Source organism: Polypterus senegalus, chromosome 5 (genome assembly GCF_016835505.1).
Source record: "Polypterus senegalus isolate Bchr_013 chromosome 5, ASM1683550v1, whole genome shotgun sequence".
Taxonomy (NCBI): Eukaryota; Metazoa; Chordata; class Cladistia; order Polypteriformes; family Polypteridae; genus Polypterus; species Polypterus senegalus.
The window spans coordinates 132788828-132809167 of NC_053158.1; the positions used below are offsets into that span (position 1 = coordinate 132788828).

The window sequence follows — 20340 nt, forward strand, 5'->3', positions numbered from 1 at the left end:
AAACACTGTCTAGTCTGCCAGAAGCAGAGACGAGAAGACTTTTAAAGGGCTTTAAAAGGTTCAAGAATACAGGAAACATGCCAGGACCACAAAGATTCTCAATGGCATCCAAACCTCATTTCGCACCGTTGAAGTGGACGTGTCTAGTGGCACATGAGATCTTGAGATAAACAGATACAGCTAGAATGGTTACAGACCCACCTCACAAGCTCCTTCCATCACAGAATTACAGACATGGCTGAAGGTACTTACTATTTAAAAAAGAAATCACAATTTTCTGAAAAACAAGCTCAGTGACAAAAGTAATTGGTATCCACCATTTTTTATTCAATTGCAGACGACTCTTTGCTTTTCATTAAGGAACTTTACACATTGAAGTAAAAAAAAGTAGACATAATGGTATGGACTACCCTTTGGAGGCAAATAAGTGCAATCAAGGGCTTTCTGTAGCGTTGAATGAGACTTCTGCAATTTTGTTCATTTTGATTAAACTGCTCCAGTTCTTAGGTTTCCAATTGAGCATTTCTGCTGTTCCCATTGATGTTCAATTGAACAAATTTTAGGACTCTCTTCAACAATTCTTGGGTATTGTTAGATGCAGGTTTTGGGTCCTCATCCTGATGGAACACTCATGACCTGCAAATGAGACAGAGCTTTGGGACATTGGGCAATATGTCTCCCTCAAGCAGACCCCATTCTGACTTCAATGTGCTCTGCACAATCTAAAGGCAGTCAGTGCCAAAGGCAGCACCAATAACATTATTGAGCTTTCCCGTTTCACATTATGGATAGGGTTTGTCTTTGTAAGCCCTTTTATGTCCTCTATGAACATAAATCTGCTGTGACTCACCAATAAACTCTAACCTAGTTCAGTCTGTACCAAGGACACTCATGTATGACTTGTAAACATCAGATTGCTTTTGTGCATCTTTCAGAAATTGGACCCACTTACACTTTAAATTGCAGTACATTGATCTTGGAGGTCAGCCTTAACCGGTCTTAATATTTTCCATGGTTCTTTCTCCTTAATACTAGCCTTCTGCTCAATCTGGGGTCAAATTTTCCTCGTGGCCACATCCCAAGGAAGTTGACTACAGTCCCATGGACCTTAAACATCTTGGTATTAGCTACCAAGGTCACAGGAACATGAATCTTTTAGATATTGTATGTAGCCTATCACTGCAATCCAATTATGACTCCACTTCTAATAGATCCCAATGACTTTGTGTCTTATTTATTATTTGCTTTACTTTTTTAAATTACAGTCATATGAAAATGTTTGGGAACCCCTTTTAATTCTTTGGATTTTTGTTTATCATTGGCTGAGCTTTCAAAGTAGCAACTTCCTTTTAATATATGATATGCCTTATGGAAACAGTAGTATTTCAGCAGTGACATTAAGTTTATTGGATTAACAGAAAATATGCAATAAGCATCATCACAAAATTAGACAGGTGCATAAATTTGGGCACCCCAACAGAGATATTACATCAATATTTAGTTGAGCCTCCTTTTGCAAATATAACCGCCTCTAGACGCCTCCTATAGCCTTTGGTAAGTGTCTGGATGGAGGTATTTCTGACCAGTCTTCCATATAAAATCTCTCCAGTTCAGTTAAATTTGATGACTGCTGAGCATGGACAGCCTGCTTCAAATCATCCCATAGATTTTTGATGATATTCAAGTCAGAGGCTTGTGATGGCCATTCCAGAACTAGCCACACAGCTCAACAGCATGATGGAACCTCCAAATTTGACAGTAGGTAGCAGGTGTTATTCTTGGAATGCGGTGTTGTTCTTCTGCCATGCAAAGCGCTTTTTGTTATGACCAAATTACTATCATTTTTGTCTCATCAGTCCAAAGCACTTTGTTCCAAAATGAATTTGGCTTGTCTAAATGAGCATTTGCATAAAACAAGCGACTCTGTTTGTGGCGTGAGTGCATAAAGGGCTTCTTTCTCATCACCCTGCCATACAGATGTTCTTTTGTGCCAATCTGCAGCAAGATGTTCTTGCAGGTCTTTGGAGGTGATCTGTGGGTTGTCTGTAACCATTCTCACAATCCTGCGCATATGCTGCTCCTGTATTTTTCTTGGCCTGCCAGATCTGCTGGGTTTAACAGCAACTGTGCCTGTGGCCTTCCATTTCCTGATTACATTCCTTATACTTGAAACTAACAGTTTAAACCTCTGAGGTAGCTTTTTGTAGTCTTCCCCTACACCATGATACTGAACAATCTTTGTTTTCAGATCTTTTGAGAGTTGCTTTGAGGATCCCATGCTGTCACTCTTCAGAGGAGAGTCAAAGGGAAGCACAACTTGCAACTGACCACCTTAAATACCTTTTCTCATTATTGGACACACCTGTCTATGAAGTTCAGGGATCAACGAGCTAATCCAACCAATTTGGTGTTGTAAGTAATCAGTATTGAGCAGTTACATGCATTCAAATCAACAAAATTAAAAGGGGACCCACATTTTTGCACAGCCAGTTTTTCACATTTGATTAATTTCATACAACTAAATACTGCTTCACTATAAATCTTTGTTCAGAAAACACTGCAGTATTCAGATGTTCCAAGGAAATGAAAGACATACCACTGTTATTTTTTTTTGTTGAAAGAAGAGTAAATTATTATGCAGGCTCAGAGGGGTTCCCAAACTTTTTCATGTGACTATGTTAAATGAAGGATCTACACAATGAAATAAAGAATGATGGATAGCAATTACTCAGTTTAAACTTATTTAACAGACAATTTATTATTTTTTTAAATTGTGGAAAGTTACAAATACTTTTGGCCAAACCTGTATACAGTCCTCCTGACATTTACAGTTCCCTGACTAAAATCAGCCCTCAACAGATTAGCTTTTTTTTTTTGCATCACAAAGCACAATCTGCTGATTAATGAATCCAAGATCTCTTAATATTAGTGGTCCTGGAAGGGCTGTATAATGGTTAGGTGAGCAGATCTTATGGCACTTCGAATTATAGGCGAGACGTTAGGTAAAGACAGTAAGCTTTTTCAGGAATTCAATGGCGTTAAACACTCTAAGCAATTTCTTTAATGGTAACATTTCTGATGTTCCTTACAGAAATTTATTTCCTAGTAATACCACACAACCTTTCAGTGAAGTGATCTGCTTAACGTTAAGACCACCTCCTTCTATCAGTGTTCAATACTCAGATTAAATCTTCTATTTGACTTTTTTTTTATCAACCTGAAATCTCTGTTCTAAAGGTAAAGAGAACTGCTTCATAGATCCGCTAGCCACCAGAAGTCACTTGGGACTCAAACGTATACTGTGTTACTTTAACAAAGGTGAAGCAAATGGTACGTGACAGTTCATGCTTTGAACACAGCAATTAAAATAGTGTTGTTCAGGCTCTTCATTCATCACCATTTATCAATGGCGCCAGACAATATTTTGTTTATCAAGACAAAGAAATTGTAGACAAATTCTGGCACAACTAGTCTTTTTAAACATATTTTAATAATGGACTGCAAACTCCCATTCAAAGACTTGACATAAAAATAAATGTACAAACTGGTTTGACTTTAACTTTAGATGCAACTTAAAAAAAATGCAGCTTCCTCTTATTTTGCCAAATGTACATAACTCCCATTCAAACAGCATATTAACACTTTTTTCTGTTAAACTTCCTGAGATTTAGCATCCATCTGCAACAGGAAGGGGGCAAACTACAAATTAAAGGGCTTAAAAAAAAAACCCCATTAAGCTGCCTACATTTTAGTTTTCATAAACAGTGAGGCCTTTAATTTACAGATATTTTTAGCAAGATCGCATAATGCCTCAGACATTCAAAGTTTATTCATTTTTAATATTCAGTGGTTATTTTACTAAAAAAAAAAATTGATAAGAAAAAAAACATTGACAGCAGAACATAAAAAGCTAAAACACTAGGAAACAAATGTAACATTTGGAAAAGCAAAATAAACTGGAGGCACATTTCAGCAATGTAAAGTTAACCAAGAAAAGTTTTCTCCCCGAATCAGGCAAGAGAGACTGCAAGCCTCAGTGTATCAAGTTGTATTTGCAGTGTAATGTCATAATCCCATCTGTATGCTCGAGGCATACACATAATGTGAGAAATCATATTCTAGTTTGGTTGACTTGATTTATTTAAAGCAGTATTCATCTTCATTTCTGATGTAATCTTTCAGTACCAATGAATACAAAAGTTCATAATATTCAGGAATCTGTGGCTTCATTCTACTGAAGCAAACAATTTAATAACGCCAATCCCTAGATTTAAACATCTAGTTGGTAATATTTAACGCATCTTAAAAAAAAAACACAGCTGAAAAGCAATGTGGTGTCTTTCACCACAATTCCCACACCTAGCAACACTGATTAAGCGTGTTTTTGACTTTACTGACATTGTTCATGTGGGTTAGGCTAAAGATTGACACCGTAATCTGATGTAAGAATAACTTTTTATAAAAACCATGTGCACAGCAGTCAGGATACCAATTTTTGTAGGTTAAGGCCCACCAATTTTTTTTTCTCCCCCCCAATTATGTTCTCTGGGCATCAACACATTTTCAATCTACCACATAATGGACTGAGTTAATGTGGGTGGAACTTCTCGTCACAGCTATTCATCGGATCCTGCAGATCTTTTTTGTGCCCTCTTACGTGGAGACCTCCGTGGCGAAGCTTTATCTAAAAACAAAAACACAGGCATTTATTATTAAAAATTTACTTATAGGCAACATAAAAAACAATCCAACTCTTAAAAGCGGACTTGTCCATATTAAAAGATGTAATATTGACAGCTAGGTGTTGCACAGAAACTAACTAGGTCATACATAGTTGGACAACTACAATAAATAGAAATGCTAAAAGATGAAAAATGGGAAAGATACACTAAAATATCAGTACAAAACTAACTCTCAATTCTGCAGGAGTGTTGTACCATTAGCAACAACTGATGAATCTTTTCATTAATAAATATCACAAAAGGTTAAGGCACTGTTAGTTGTTAGTTTATTACAATATAAACAAAGAACAGCTGCAAGATATACTTTGGAAGTAGTCACTTTTTGTGACACTAAAAGGTACATTTAATTCCCACAACTAACTTTCTACCACTATAAAGTTAAATGTACAGCACATAACAGGTTAGAAGCATAAATCTTGGCATAATTATACTTGTTAGTTTCCAATAAAACAAAGAAAAATCTGACATCTCACCTCGTCTGCTTTGCACTGAAGGCAGAATGTAAAGAAAGCAAATTGAGAGATAGCAGATCAGTGTTAGAATACAGAAAAAAGAAACAGCAAGTCTATCCTTACACATGCAGCAAAATGTCTACCAATAGCAAGAAATTCATTGAAGGAATAAAGCAGTATAAAGATATAATTTAAAAATATATATTTCTTATATATATTTAAAAACTTAAGCTAACCCCCTACTTAATGTTTAAACTTCTTGCACCGATCAGTAAAGTGCAACAATCTTGACATAAATCTGACCAAATGTCACCAGGAATGATGATCCTCAATGACTGCTAAGGAAAACTGACAGCAACTGCTAAAGAATATTGGTGTCTGGCTGCTTATTTTTCCTGTAAGTATCTACACATGTACCTAAATTTAAAAGAGCTGTGACACATTGAAAATGCACTACTGGCATACTGTTTTAGTCTAATGCAGAGCAGACACTATTTACTCTTGCATTTCCACCCATGTATTAAAGCATAAGCTACCTATTTCTGAAAGCAGACCAATCTTAAGCTTGCTACAAGTCAGTAGTAACAATTTCATAGTGCCTTTGCTTGCATTGAGCAGCTCCCTCTTCTTTCTTATCCCTAATTTTGTTTGTATTATTAAAGCCTTACCACTGAAAGAAAAAAAAGACTTGAAAGAACAAACATGCATTACCCACTAATGCACTGCATTTCAAAAACTGCATGTCTATAGTTCAAATACAAAATCTATTTTGTGCACATCATATAAATGCAAGTCAAATAATTTCACTTTTACAGTCTAATCTGCTGCCTATAAAAATTTAAGAATTTGATTAATTTGGGAAACAGCTGTGCTAGGCAATGTTTAAATGCAATGCACTAGCAACCAGTAATGAAAATGCCATGTACAGTAGCTATTAAGAACTGCAAATGCACATTTACATCAGACTACTAAGGCAGTAAAAGGTACTTTGTCAGGCAAATTTGATTTTTCTTTGCTCAGTTTTCCACTGAACAGGAGCCCCATATTTTAAAGAATGGTGTACAGGTGGAAAATAAAGTTTCCATATTACACTAAGTGCATTCAACAAATATCTGTGGTCTTTTGTACCATACACTCTACAGTTATTATTGTATACAAAAACTTAAAGATGAACTATTAATAAAAAAGCAACTTTAATAAACAAATATAACAGACAAAAAACTAACACAAAACTATGAAAATCAACAAATTCAAAACGCTGAAAATAAATTACAAAAAAAAATATTGATTTTTGTAATTCACCAACTGGTCTTGTGCAAGGGCCAACCTGCACTGCAGCGGTTTTGAATTTCACTAAAATATATGAATAAATGACCTCTTTACATTATCCATGTGACAGTTTGTCCACCACTAGTTACATGCGCTCTGTCACAGAGTTTACATGTATTCCATGAAGAGCAGCTAGCAATGGTGAAGGGCTGTTAGAACAGGGTCTGAGGTGGCTAAAGAAGAAAGCAGTTTATTATGTGAAAATAGTGATAATTCTTTAGAAGTTGAAAGTGATGACAGGACAGATTCCAATACTAATAATTCTGAAGCATTCAAGCATTATAATGTTGCAGAAATGGTACTTTATTATGCCATTTCTGAATGTGGTATCACACAATTGTTAGGCAGCTTTTAAAGCTGCTGTTCACTGGATGTCCAGGCCTGAGGACAGACTTTAAGGTACAGATCTCTTAAAGAATTTCAGTCTGTACATAAGTCACAGAAGGTTAAGGACGCATTACGCGATTAACAGTAATGGGGTATACCAGAAATGCAAATCGCAGTCAGTCAGATATTGTCATCAGATTATGTCAACTTATACAGCTGAAACCGCTGCCCATGTCACATTTACCAACCTTAAGGTAGAGTCATGTTCACCCCTTTTTCTGAAAGTTAATGACATGCTGCATGACAGAGCCAGTGCAGTACAAAGGGTTAACACATACTGAGAATTCTCTGCCCTTACTTTAGTTTTTCACATTCTGTTTTGCATATAAAATACAAGACATCAGACAGACAAACCTGCTGTTTGTAGAAAGCAGTTGCAACTCGCTTGGTATGTCACATTAAGCGACCAGCTTCACATTACATGCCATCAACTAGCAAAGATGATTTAAATGAAGAGTATAAATGAAAGGATGGGAAATCACTGGAAAAGTCCTGTAATGTGACATAGGCTTCACATGTTAACTGTGACTGAGTGCAACAGTTGAGCTGCTGGCTTAGTTTGCACTTACTAAATATTAAGGCACAATTCAGAAGCCTAAAGTTGAAATGTGCTATTCAGCCAAAACCACGGAAAATCACGAGCAAAAAAAAAAAAAAAAATTATTCAGGTGTTTGCATTTTGTTCACAACAATAAAAATCATTCCTTGACAAACCGATAGAGATTCATAAGAGTCTATACACCCGAACTGAAGGTTTAAACTTACTTTTAAATTTACAGCGGAATATTCCAGATGATATGAAAATAGATTGGTCCCAGAATGTTTTATATTTTTTCTCCTTACTTCCATTCTCTCTCAAAATATAGATTTGTTTCTTACACACACACACACTATTCCTTTTGATTTTCAATAAATTTTCTAATTTTCCTGAAAAATGTTTCCACTTTGTCATTAGGGGTTATTTGAAATTAGATTCACGGGCAAAGTAGCAAATTCAAACCTTTCAAATTAAATCTACACCACAGTGTGCAAGTAGTGAAGGGGTCTGAATACCTTCTAAATCTATTGCCTGCTCTCACTCCCTGTTCAAGAACAGCAAGTTCTTGTCTTGAAATATCCCTAAACCTTGACACTTTGTACTAGTTTCATTGTGGTTACGTTAGTACATCTAGGTGGGGCCTGAACAATTCCTCAAACTCAAGAGATTTAGCTTTAAAGTTAAAATATATGCTGCACATTATGATGGTGGGAAGGTAGAAAAATGATCTGTGCAATGGAGAGAGCGTTTCCTCTCTTTTACTCTTTTCTTTGCAGTATTAGACTACTTTAGCCATTTCTTATTGCTTTACTCCAGTTACATTTGATTTGATACTTGTGCATGCAAAAGTGCAGTTTGCTCAACACAAATGATTAAAAAAAAAATGTATGTATATGGTTGTTTTTGCTTCGTTTTAAAAAAAAGGGACATAGCTCTAGGCTTCAAAACAAACTTCCAAACCCATTAAACCTACAGTTCTGTTTGACTGCAAGACAAAAAAAAAAACGAAATAGTTATTTCACAACAAATAAAACTTAAAATACAGCTAGAAGATCACGTAAAACGAAACTGAACTTCAAATATCAGAAATACATAAATAAAAAATAGTTAATATGTAAAAAACTATAATTACCTTGGTAAATCTATTACTTCACTTTGTATAATAATGTAAATGCACACAAAACAGTCCCCCAAAAAATAAAGCAAGTATTTATAAATAGTACAGCTAGTTCTCAAAACAGCTGTGGGTATAAAAGGAAAAGGTAATGTAAACAAAATAGGAAGTTGACTTACACCACCACAGATTGCAAGACTAACTTATGAATTGCCCAGGAGCTTATAGCTGCATGTACTTAAAAAGCATTCTTCTGCATACTGTTTCATGTACATCTGTCATAGCAGAATGCCTTTTAGAACTTGTGGATGATTCACGGTGCTTCACAAGAGAATCATTTGAAAAACATAAAACAGACATTTTTTCTCCTAACCTGTTGCTGTGCAATATGGTTATGTCATGCATCACATAAAAAAAAAAAAAAAACCTGCCACCTAGGAGCCGACAAGTTACTGGTATCACATTTATAACTGCAAACAATCAGAGCACTTCTCTGTTTAAAATACAGACTGTTCTCTATGGAGTTGTAATAATTTACAAATGAATCAGTTATTAATATAAAAGGGGTAACAGCATGATTCTTCCAGCTGTGGTCTTTGCAGAAATGGGAGATTTTAAGAAACTATTTTCTACAAAATTTTTGTAGCAGAGATTTTAAATTAAAAATAATGAAATGTATTAACAAGCCCATAAAAACTTGTTTAGAAAGAAAACCAACAGTAACTGAAACTAACTATGAAGATTTAGAACTCCATTTCTTGAAAAACATTTTCAGAATTTGAGTACAGTAAACAGAAAAACTACACACGTTTAAAGAAACATTTAAATCATATCCTTTTAAAATGTAAAAAAAACATACTAATCTGATTGAGAGTTTCTTGAGGAATCCAACTCATATCCACATCATTATGGCTGGAAGTACCCATTTCAACCTTTGCTGCTGGTCTCCGTCTCTAAATATATCCAAATATGTAAAAAAAATAATAAATAAAAAATGTAAATAAAACATGAATAAAAGGAATATTAAAGGTAAATTCTTAGCAAATCTAAAAAGATCAAATATTACCTTTCTAGATTCCAGAAGCTGGTGCAAACCAACAACAACAAGAAGCCCAAGTCCAGAAAGGAAAACGTACATGAAGATCCTTAATACAGGGGGAAAAGAGAGAGAGAGAGATATTATTTACACATAATAAAATGAAGGAAACATCTAGGTAACAAAGAAACATCTAGGTAACTTTTCCAAATGAAGTTGTTTGACCACAAGAAGCCATCAGAAAGACTTATCCTGAATGAGTCAACAGAATCTACTAGTGTCTGAAGCTGTACTGAACTGTGTGACATCATTCTTTAAGGACAATTTCCCTCATTTTGTGTTTCATCATGGTGGACAATACCAATTCTCTCAAGTCCTTAGATGAGCCGAGATCTGGTTGATTGAAACTGCCAATGATGATTTTACATCATGGCCATAATCTTCTAACTTCACTGATCATCTTGTGATAGGGAGCAGTTCCAAAACATGCCATGAAAGGACTCCCCACAGTGTTACTACCTTATAACTTGGATTGCAAGCATTCAAGTCATAGGATAACTTAGTGTGCCATATACAATCATTTGGCCATATAATCTTCCTTCATCCTACACTCTTTAGCAGGCCACAGCCGGTGCTCTGTACACTTTAACCAAAAACAAAAATGTGTTTTTAGGTAGTGATACCACAGTCGACTGGCTAGAGATCAGTTCCAGCCATCTTTATCCTTGTCAAGTGAGGCAGGCATTTGGGCGACAGTAAGTGATCAATATTTTGCTTATTTTTGAAACAGATCCACTGTTTGGATGTGGTGGTCTACACCCAAAGAGTGCAGCACTGAGGAAAAAATAGTCTACAATTTTATTTTCTGACAATCAAAATAATGCAGTTCATTTAGGTACATTTTATTTAGTTGGCTTTTTTTTTCAGAATGAAAAAAACTTTGTCCATTTTGTTCGTTGGATTTCAGTTCATTTTGATAAGCTTTATTTGAATGGGTATAGGTGTGGTTAGTTTTGAGAAAGAATAGGGCTTAAAAGCAATTGTCAGTGTGCATTGAGGAGCAAGCACATCATGGAAGATGCAAAAAACTGTTCAATTCAGGACAGCTAATTTTTATATTGCTCTCTTTACCGAGGTCAGGCGCCGGGTGTGTTGGTACAATTTCTCAAGTAAAATACAAATGACAAACCTTACAAACATACATTTAATGGAGAGGTGTTTATCCAAAGTATTTGAACAGCACAGTGTTATAATAATCAATATTTAGGTTTTACACTTTAGCTGCGTGCTCCTAACCTCCTCCTCCTCCTCACAAATGCCTATAAAAGTTAGCCAGCTACATGGTTTTATCATTTATAACTAGAATTCATCAGTGATTTTGGGACTTTTATATTGACACCAGTAAATTACTTTATTCTGAGAAGCAAGAAGGCTTCTGTATGTCTTTTTAAATAGCTCTATTTTAGCAATGCTGTAATGACTTGAATTGTCCCTGTGACTCCTGGGCCATGAAACATTTAACTTCTACATTTTATGTATAATGAGGTGTATGTGAGTGTGTCACTTTGAATTGACTGCACTGCAATGACCTGTTCCTGGGGGGGAAAAAATCTGCTCATCAGAGTTACATTTTGAGTCTAATGATACAGAATTCTATATACATTTTTACTCTTCTAATCAATGTATAAGTCTGATCACGATACATTTCTCTCACTGACTTGCATACCAACATTTATCTTAGTTTCTCCAACAAATACCATGACTTAATGGAGAGTGCCGATCACCATTGTGCTCCAATAATAAGCGTTTCTCATAGCTGCACATGTTTTGATGGTTAATGTTGCCAACTTGAATGTTGATGACATTTTTCTACTGTATATGACCTTAAGAATAATGGATTAATCATGTTCATCTTGCCTGAAGGGGTCTGAGTTGCCTCAAAAGCCTACATATTGTAATCTTTTTAGTTAGCCAATAAAAGGTGTCATTTTGCTTGACTTCTCACTACATTCACAATGGCTAACACGGTACAACACCCTAGTACTATTAACATAGGTAACATAATATAGCACTGACAGTTGCTTCAGGCACGGATAAGTCACCCATCATATGAGCTAGCATCCCATTACCAGCTACAGGTGCGCCTATAAAACACAATGCTTGCAGTGCTGCAAAAAGAACACCATCTAGTGAGGCAATGGCAAGGGGCTCCTTTAAAGCTAGTGAACAACCTAAAAGAGTAATGTAATGAGCAGAGAATACATTCTGGCATTCAGTGCTGGTACTACATTAGTGTCAGAAGCGGGACGTGAAGACCTTCAGTCCATCCATCCATCCATTTTCTAACCCGCTGAATCCGAACACAGGGTCACAGGGGTCTGCTGGAGTCAATCCCAGCCAACACAGGGCACAAGGCAGGAACCAATCCCGGGCAGGGTGCCAACCCACCGCAGGACACACACAAACACACCAAGCACACACTAGGGCCAATTTAGAATCGCCAATCCACCTAACCTGCATATGTCTTTGGATTGTGGGAGGAAACCGGAGCGCCCGGAGGAAACCCACGCAGACACGGGGAGAACATGCAAACTCCACGCAGGGAGGACCCGGGAAGCAAACCCGGGTCTCAGTCCAACCTAGTAAAGTGCCAAAAGTGCCATGAAAACCACAATAGATTTCCTGGAGAGTCTTAAGGATGAGATTCAGGATCTGGAATGTCATTTGCAGCAGCAGTGCAGGGGAAAGGCAGCTGAGAACTTCCTACTTCTGCAGCTCCACTACTGCTTCTCCATCTACAAACACCAATGGTACCTCTGGATAATAGAAGTGGGAACAAATGTGGCAGACCAAGTTGTCACTGACCCTAGGTGAGCAAGGTGAAGCAGGGCCAGTAGTAAAACAGAGCCATTACAGGGCAGCCATGGAGGAAGAGTCTCAAAGCTGGACCGGAAACATGAATAGCGTTGTCAGCTCAGTGAAGGAAACAGTCAAGAAACCAGTACATTTGCAGCTCCAAACAATGTTTGCTTTCTCAATTACAATTGAAAGATAAACGGATAGAAATCCAGGGTTTAACATTTATGGGGCACTGTCTCACAGTTCTTTTAACCAAATATAACTTTTAACGTTAAAGATATAGTATGCACTTACCCTAACATATCAAGTAACACTAGTATTTGTTTATGACTTTACATAACACAAAAACATTGTCAGCACTGTTAACATTTTTGGCTTAAAGCAGTGAACATTCCCATTTATTTGTGAGATTTAGTTAACAATTTTCACTTTCAATCTCTATAGTAGGCTTTAATACTCTACACAAAGCACCCATGTGACAGTACAAAATACTAATTCAGAGCAGGTACCTGGGAGAGACTCCTGGCATGCTCATTGTCTGTGTTTTGTTTAAATGCTTGCTCCATTTAAGCACGGATGTTCTACTATATCCAGAAGATGTCAGGTTAAAAGTCAACTCTGAACTGGTATAATACGAGCAAGCATTCTGTGATGAATGTATATCCTCACTAAAGTTGCTTCCTAACTTAAGCTTAGTGCTAGCAAGCACTTAAATGTGCAAGTGGGTTCATAGAATAAATGAGTAGCACTTTTGTGTTCTCCCATTTTCAATTCCAATCCAATATTTCTCTTAAGTTTTGGTTAATTTATCTTCAGTCATGTTATATAAATGCCCGTAAATGCAAGGCAACATTAAATAAGTATCAATAAAAAGTAATACATTCAGCTATCTCTGTGACTAATAAACTTTACTTGTGTTATTGTAATTAACAAAATGGGCAATAACAGGGCAAATACAAATGAAAAGCACACTACTACATGCCCTACACTACATTTGTAAAAGAACCAGCATTTAACAGACTGGATACAAAGAACCACTAACAATGTAAATTTCTTGAATAAACTACTTACGTTTCTCCATCCAAGCCATCTTCTCTCTCTGTGATTGTAACTGTTTGGTTAAAAACTGCATCTTGGAAAACATTGCCCTGAAAAATAAAGACCTAACATGTTCAAGTGAACACTGAACATTTTATTCAGTAAACCAGAAGTTCACATAATTCAAATTGTGAGTTTATTATTGCGATATAAAAAAGGAAAAAAAAATTGTCAAGTGCAAAGAGAACAGTGAAATTTGTACGTCCAACCAATATGTGACACTGTTTAGCACCATGATCAGGAAATATTTAGGGCTCATTGACATATATAGGGTGGTCCAGATCTAATTATGCAATTTTCATTACGCTATAACTTAAGTTTATTACATAGAAAATCACCCAAAAAATCCTGGACCATCGAGAAATGTGCGAACTGATGACATGAAGAATTGTCTTCATGCTGAACTGGAATCATCCCAGCATAAATCGAAGTCATCTGCATAATTAGATCTGGACCACCCTGCACATTCTTTTTGGAGATGCATAATTTCCACAACAGACACATATGGAAAATACACTGGTGCACTTGCTCTGCTGGAAACCGCACAGCACAAGACGTTCACACCTTGCTGCGCATGAGGCTGAGCACATGCACTCTCAAGGCGATGATGATGATGATGTGAACTGAAATATACAGGGGCGACCAGGAGCCTGCTAGTCAAATATGCCTGCAAAAAGTCTGCCTTTTCTCATAAATTCAAAAAGTACCCAAAGTTGTTTCGACTTTGTAAAAGTAAACATTTACTGGAGGAAGAAAAAAAAAAAAGCTTGTAAATTACACTAGAAGCACTATTGATAGCTTATTGTAACATCAGCTGCATGACATAAGTAAAATGAACTCTATATTAAGGACACTGAACATCTTTAAATAGTTAATTTTTCCAAGTCATTAAAATGGAAAATTTTACATATGACGGTTTTTCATTGTGATTAATTGATTTTTAAAAGGACAAACTGGATTGGCATTTACAAGCACGAGAGTGCACTGCAGGGTGTACCAGTTGGTGGCAGTAGTGTGCATAGCTCCTGAATGTTGATTAGCAGTGTTATGAAGAGAACTGAAATACTTCAACTGAGGATTAAAACTGCAGGCAAATACTGTGGCTGTTTTCTGCCATCAAATTATGACCTACTGGTTAGACTATTTGATATACAGTATTTACAAATATTGTGATTAACCCACCCATTACCAATTATGCCTGGGCAAAATATAGATTTTCTGATCAATTATCTTTTGTTTAAACTATTCCATTTTGAAGTCTCAAGATTGAGCTAGTGGATCTCTATCTTGCTCTATTACTATATGTAGGTTTTTGCTTATCTTCGTTTTTGGCATCTAATTCAGCAGAAGTCGCAAAATGTGCATGTTAAGGCTTTCTATGGAAAAAGCACTTTACTACTTCACATAAAATCAGCACCTTTTAACTTAAAACAGACATGTGGACTTACTACAGATTCCATCAGTGTGTCAGTAAAGAACAACTGGATAAAAACAAAGCCATATGTAAGTTTGGCAACTCAGAAGTATTGTTGTTACATAAATTTGAGAAATCACTTATCCTGATATCACCCAGAAATGTTTGAATGTCGACTGGGATAACAAGTAGAGCTGCAACAATCAACACTGGAGATGGCTTTTAGATCCAAGCCTCCATTTTATTCACTTTGTGCCCAAAAAAAAAAAAAATAAAGATATGAGGCTAGGTTTTGGAACTGCGGTATGCAATACAAAATAGAAATCAAATTGACTTATTGTACCTAGGCTTTATGAGGTACTAAAGCAAAGCATCACCACATCTTTAATAGGTTTGATCACAGTAACCCACTCTCACCTCGGAGTACTGCATCCTCCAACCATCCTTCTGCTGATACCAGCATAGGTGAGACATCCCCACCCACAATTACAGCAGCCCAGGTGAGCAGAGAGCTGAAAAGACAAAGCAGCGGGTCCAGATGGTGTATCGCCACGATTGCTGAAGGCCTGTGCGTTGGAACTGGGGAGTCCTCAACAGCGCATCTTCAACCTGAGCCTGGAACAGGGGAGAGTCCCGAGGCTTTGGAAAACATCTTGTATCACTCCTGTCCCAAAGGTATCACATCCTAGTGAGCTGAATGACTTCCGGCCTGTTGCTCTGACGTCACATCTGATGAAGACCATGGAGCGGCTGCTGCTTCACCACCTGAGGCCACAGGTCCGTCACGCCCTCGACCCTCTGCAGTTCGCATACCAGGAGAAGGTGGGAGCGGAGGATGCCATCATCTATATGCTTCATCGATCCCTCTCCCACCTGGACAGAGGCAGTGGTGCTGTAAGAATTATGTTTTTGGACTTCTCTAGCGCCTTCAACACCATCCAACCTCTGCTCCTTAGGGATAAGCTGACTGAGATGGGAGTAGGCAGAGGAGTAGCTTCAGTGACAGACTTTTGTCACTGTCCTGTTCCACTGACAGGCTGAGGAGATCGTTCCTCCCCCACACTATGCGACTCTTCAATTCCACCCGGGGGAGTAAATGCGAACATTAATTTTATTTTAATTCTTTTCATTTTTATTACTATTTAATTTAATATCGTTTCTTTGTATCAGTATACTGCTGCTGGATTATGTGAATTTCCCCTTGGGATTAATAAAGTATCTATCTATCTATCTATCTCTCAGGTCAGTGGAGAGCACAGCCCTAATTTAGAAATCTAATTCCCTGAATGTCCAGCTGTTCAATGTGACTATCAAATGTTCACTACATTAGAAATGAGGGAACCTGTGGCAGATGTTAGTCACACTGGGAGAAATCTTGACATGAAGTAGCTCCATAAGCTGTACCGCATGGATCATATTAGCAGATTTATCAGTCATGATGGCTGGTTGTCTTATGTTCCATCCATGCAACACTGCTATGAACATACATAAGCACTAGATCTTCATTTAAAAATCACTTCCTTTTATGTCCGATATGGAACTGTGAGGACACATCTCAGATGGATTAACGCAACTGCTATATTTTATCAACTGAATGTGTGTGTAACTCGTATAATTACAGAAAGACGCAAGTCTTTCTGCTGTATCTTTAACTTCAAGTAATTCAAGATTAGTTTAAAATGTCCAACAGGGTAATAAATTTGGCTAAAGTTTTACTGAACAACATTTATCACTTAAGCAGCAATATATTTTTATTATTTGCAAGATGAAATAGATATTTTATAAAACTGATGTCATTACATTGTAGTAAAACAAGGAGTGACAAATGTTTGCTAAATTAAGGTTAATTCTGAATGAACGCAATGCTATGAAAGAAAAGAAAAAGTTCCACATCTTGCAAATACTAATGTTAACTGTTCCATTACTAATCAAGTATTGATTCTTAAATGTCATTTCATGTGTATGCATGTTACTAAGTAACTATGTAGACACACTAAAGACATAAAAATTGTTACTGAAATTTGTCTCATTATTGTTCTTTATGTGTGGTTAAGCATTTTCACACACCTTCTGGTGCAGCCTGGACACATCATCACTGGTGTCATGTATAAACGGTGCGTACGTACAGAAATGTTGCGTACAAACGTTTCCACGTTCAAATTGCGATGTACAAAACCTAAACTTGCCGTAAAGCCACGCACTTTTCCATGGTACCTCATAACCTGTTGTACGCAAGTTCTCCACTCGGTTTTGCAGACTGGCGGCACCCAGCGTCAAAGCAGTGCTACTGTTCCTGTGTGGTTCATCTTTCTTTTTCAGATCCACATCCCTGACGCGGCTTTATAAATACACTGAAATTAACCGCATATTGTTTATTAGTTTAAGGTATCTGATTGTAATTAACCTGTAACAATATAATGGTCCACAGAATGGCCAAACTATTCCAAATACCATAGCTTTTTTAGCGTTCCTACGCTCACTGCACCTTCTTTATCTTCATTTTAAAGATGAAATGCAGCAAAATATCTTTATTATACAGATAAAACTAACTTCATTTAAATAATTTATATTGTTAATAATTAAAGGACATAGTGTCGCTACGCTAGCAAGGATCGGGTGCTCCATTCACAGATTGTTCATGGCTCGCACTGTATGCTTCACTGGGACAGGCGTGAAGGATAGAATAATTAAACATGTACTACGGAGATATTTCAATATTCCTTAAAAGTTTTGAAGAATTGGCGTTAAGCTTACAGATGGCTTAACGTCTATTACAGCGCTGATTGTGTAGTGATTGGGTATTTGGTGAAAGAAAAGGAAGGACAGGAATTGGGGGTTAGTACGTTTGAAAGGGACTACTGCAATAAATTATTTCATTGAAGGTCACGCACAATCACTGCACCACCGTGTTCCCATGTTTAATAGCATGCTTTAACTCCTATCATCATGAAAATTATATCAAGTATACAGCTCAGTATTTTAATTATTCAGAGAGCTGTAATATTACAAATGTAATAGATTCTGTGTCCAGTCGGAGGAAGAGAAAACCCGGAAGCACGTAATGATTCCCACGAAGAGCACATAGAAGATCAAATACAAAACAAAGCATTTAACGTTCTACTTTAGTTACGATGGGATTTGAGAAACTAGTAAATTAAATGATTTTAAGATGAAGTTTATGACGTTCTACTTTAATGACAAAATAAACTGTGTGATTAAAGTGGACATTGAGATTAAAGTTGACATTTTGTGCTTTTTTCCCCCCCACTGTCTGCCAAATAAGTTTTCATATGACACTCAGACGGTGGGCTATGACTCGCCTTTTCATGGTGACTGATATCTGATAGCTTTTTTTATTTCTGCCACTGTGCAACTTTGTGAACTTGAGTTTCTCCGACACTATGTCAGTCGATCAAACTTCCTTTTGTAGTTTATACCACTGTTTAAACCAACAAATAGTAAGTTTTTCCTTGCCTCCACTTGGTATTCGCTGAAATTCTTATATTTTCCCTTGTGCTTTTCCCATTGTTTTTTCACAGAGCGCTGAGCTTAAGCGCTATTTATATGGATTTACATATTCAAAGAGGAGTAATTCTGGGAAGAGTTGGGGGTGGGGCACCAGGCACATGCACGCGTGTTACTTTTCACGCTGATCGGGATTTATGTAGCAGAAGAATGTGGAATTTTGCGTACGCACAGATTCCTCCATCTGGATTTTTCTGTACATACGCACATTCCCTACATCTTGATTTTTCTGTGTTATACATGAGGCCCCAGGAGATCGAGCAAGAGCGTGAGAAGCCGGCATCAGCTGACTGGACACCAACCAATGCCGCCCCAGCTGATCGGCTGCCAGCGGAGCGCATTCGCGCAGCCAATGCACCTACAGCAAGGTTCGCATGGGAGGAATACCCATACGTTGATCCGTGGGAGCCGAACTGGCTACCAGACTTCACAAGATGGGATGGCTTGCTGTTGGACACGACAGATTACCAGCTGCTGGACTACTTCAGGCTGCTCTCTCGATGCCGCTTTTCAGATACTGTAAAACGAGACAAATAGGTATGCAGAGCAATTTTTTGAATTGCAGGCTGCCCTTGCATCGCATTCTCGTTTTTCAAAGTGGAAACCCGCAGCAAAAGATGAGATGAAGGGCGTTGTGGCGGCATTACAAATAGAGATGGGACTAGACTGGTGATATAACTTCAGGGAGTATTGGTCCAAATGTGCTTTGTCCCCTGGTGGCTTTGGACAGGTTATGCCGCGTGATAGGTACGTGATGGTGCAAAGTTTTATTCACTTCTGTAGTAAACAGAAGCAAATCCCCAAGGGGTGAGCCAGGCTATAACCCCATGCATAAAGTTCAGCCGCTGCTTGACACTGTGGAACCAACATATAAACAATTTTATCAGCCTGGCTGTGGTTTGTCTGTGCATGAATCTATGATATAAAAAAAATTGTTTCTGCCAATATATGCCAGACAAGCCTACAAAGTATGGCATAAAGGATTTTGTACTGGCAGAAGAAAACACTGGTTTCTTTTTTTTTTTTTTTATTAATTTTATTACAATCCATACAAATCAATCAAGTTTTTACAAAAAGAAAAATTGAGTTAAGAACAAATCGATCCCCACCCCTGAAAACACTGGTTTCCGCCTGAAAGTAATTATATATACAGGAATGTATTTCTTTCAAAGAGAGAACGGTCCCTTGACAAGTCAGGTTGTGCTGGAGCTGCTTCAGGACTATGAACATTTGGGTCATGTTGTGTACATGGATAGTTTTTACACATGCCCAGAATTGTTCATGGAGCTACAGAGCAGGGGAATTGGAGTTGAAGCCAGACAGGCTGAACATGAAGAGGTGACAATACAGTTTTTATGCTGGCAGAAAACCTGGTGGCAGTGGCATGGCACGATGTTGAACGGGTGACTTGTTTCTCTACAGTACACACTAACAATATATGTGTGAAAGTGCAGCAACAGACAATTGAAAAGGAGGCACCAAAGCAACACATATTGTAAGCAGTACAATGTGGCAATGCATACAATTGGCTGCTTTAAGCGATATCATACGTTGCAGGACTTTGCTGTGTAACATGTATGTGAAATCATACTATACAACATGCTAGACAGTAACATTTGTCAAAAGTAATTTTTTGTTGATTTGATATGTTAAACAATTGCTTTGTGTTCTTTTTAAAAAAAATGGATAGTTTTTGGAAATATATTTAGCCCTGGGAGAGAGAAAAAAAAAAAAAAATTGCCTTAAGAGTTAAAACTATAAAAATAGATTAAATAAAAAAAAAATTACACACAGAGCTTTGCTAATAAAAACTTAATTTCTATCTCAAATATCCATTACACACATA

General features: G+C 37.2%; 1 protein-coding gene across 2 annotated transcripts in view; it reads right to left on the reverse strand.

Moving 5' to 3' along the window:
• Window positions 1-3468: 3468 nt before the first annotated feature.
• The window catches only part of ssr1 (signal sequence receptor, alpha), a 45860-nt gene continuing 28988 nt past the window's right edge, over window positions 3469-20340 (reverse strand). Inside the window, exons 5-9 of one of the 2 annotated variants that reach the window (XM_039753376.1) lie at window positions 13529-13605; window positions 9629-9707; window positions 9422-9515; window positions 5216-5230; window positions 3469-4684 (exon numbers count right to left, since the gene is read on the reverse strand). In XM_039753376.1, the coding sequence (XP_039609310.1) occupies window positions 4617-4684; window positions 5216-5230; window positions 9422-9515; window positions 9629-9707; window positions 13529-13605 (333 nt within the window). In that variant the 3' untranslated portion in view covers window positions 3469-4616. The remainder of the gene's footprint in view (window positions 4685-5215; window positions 5231-9421; window positions 9516-9628; window positions 9708-13528; window positions 13606-20340) is intronic. The other variant, XM_039753377.1, reaches the window with a different exon arrangement.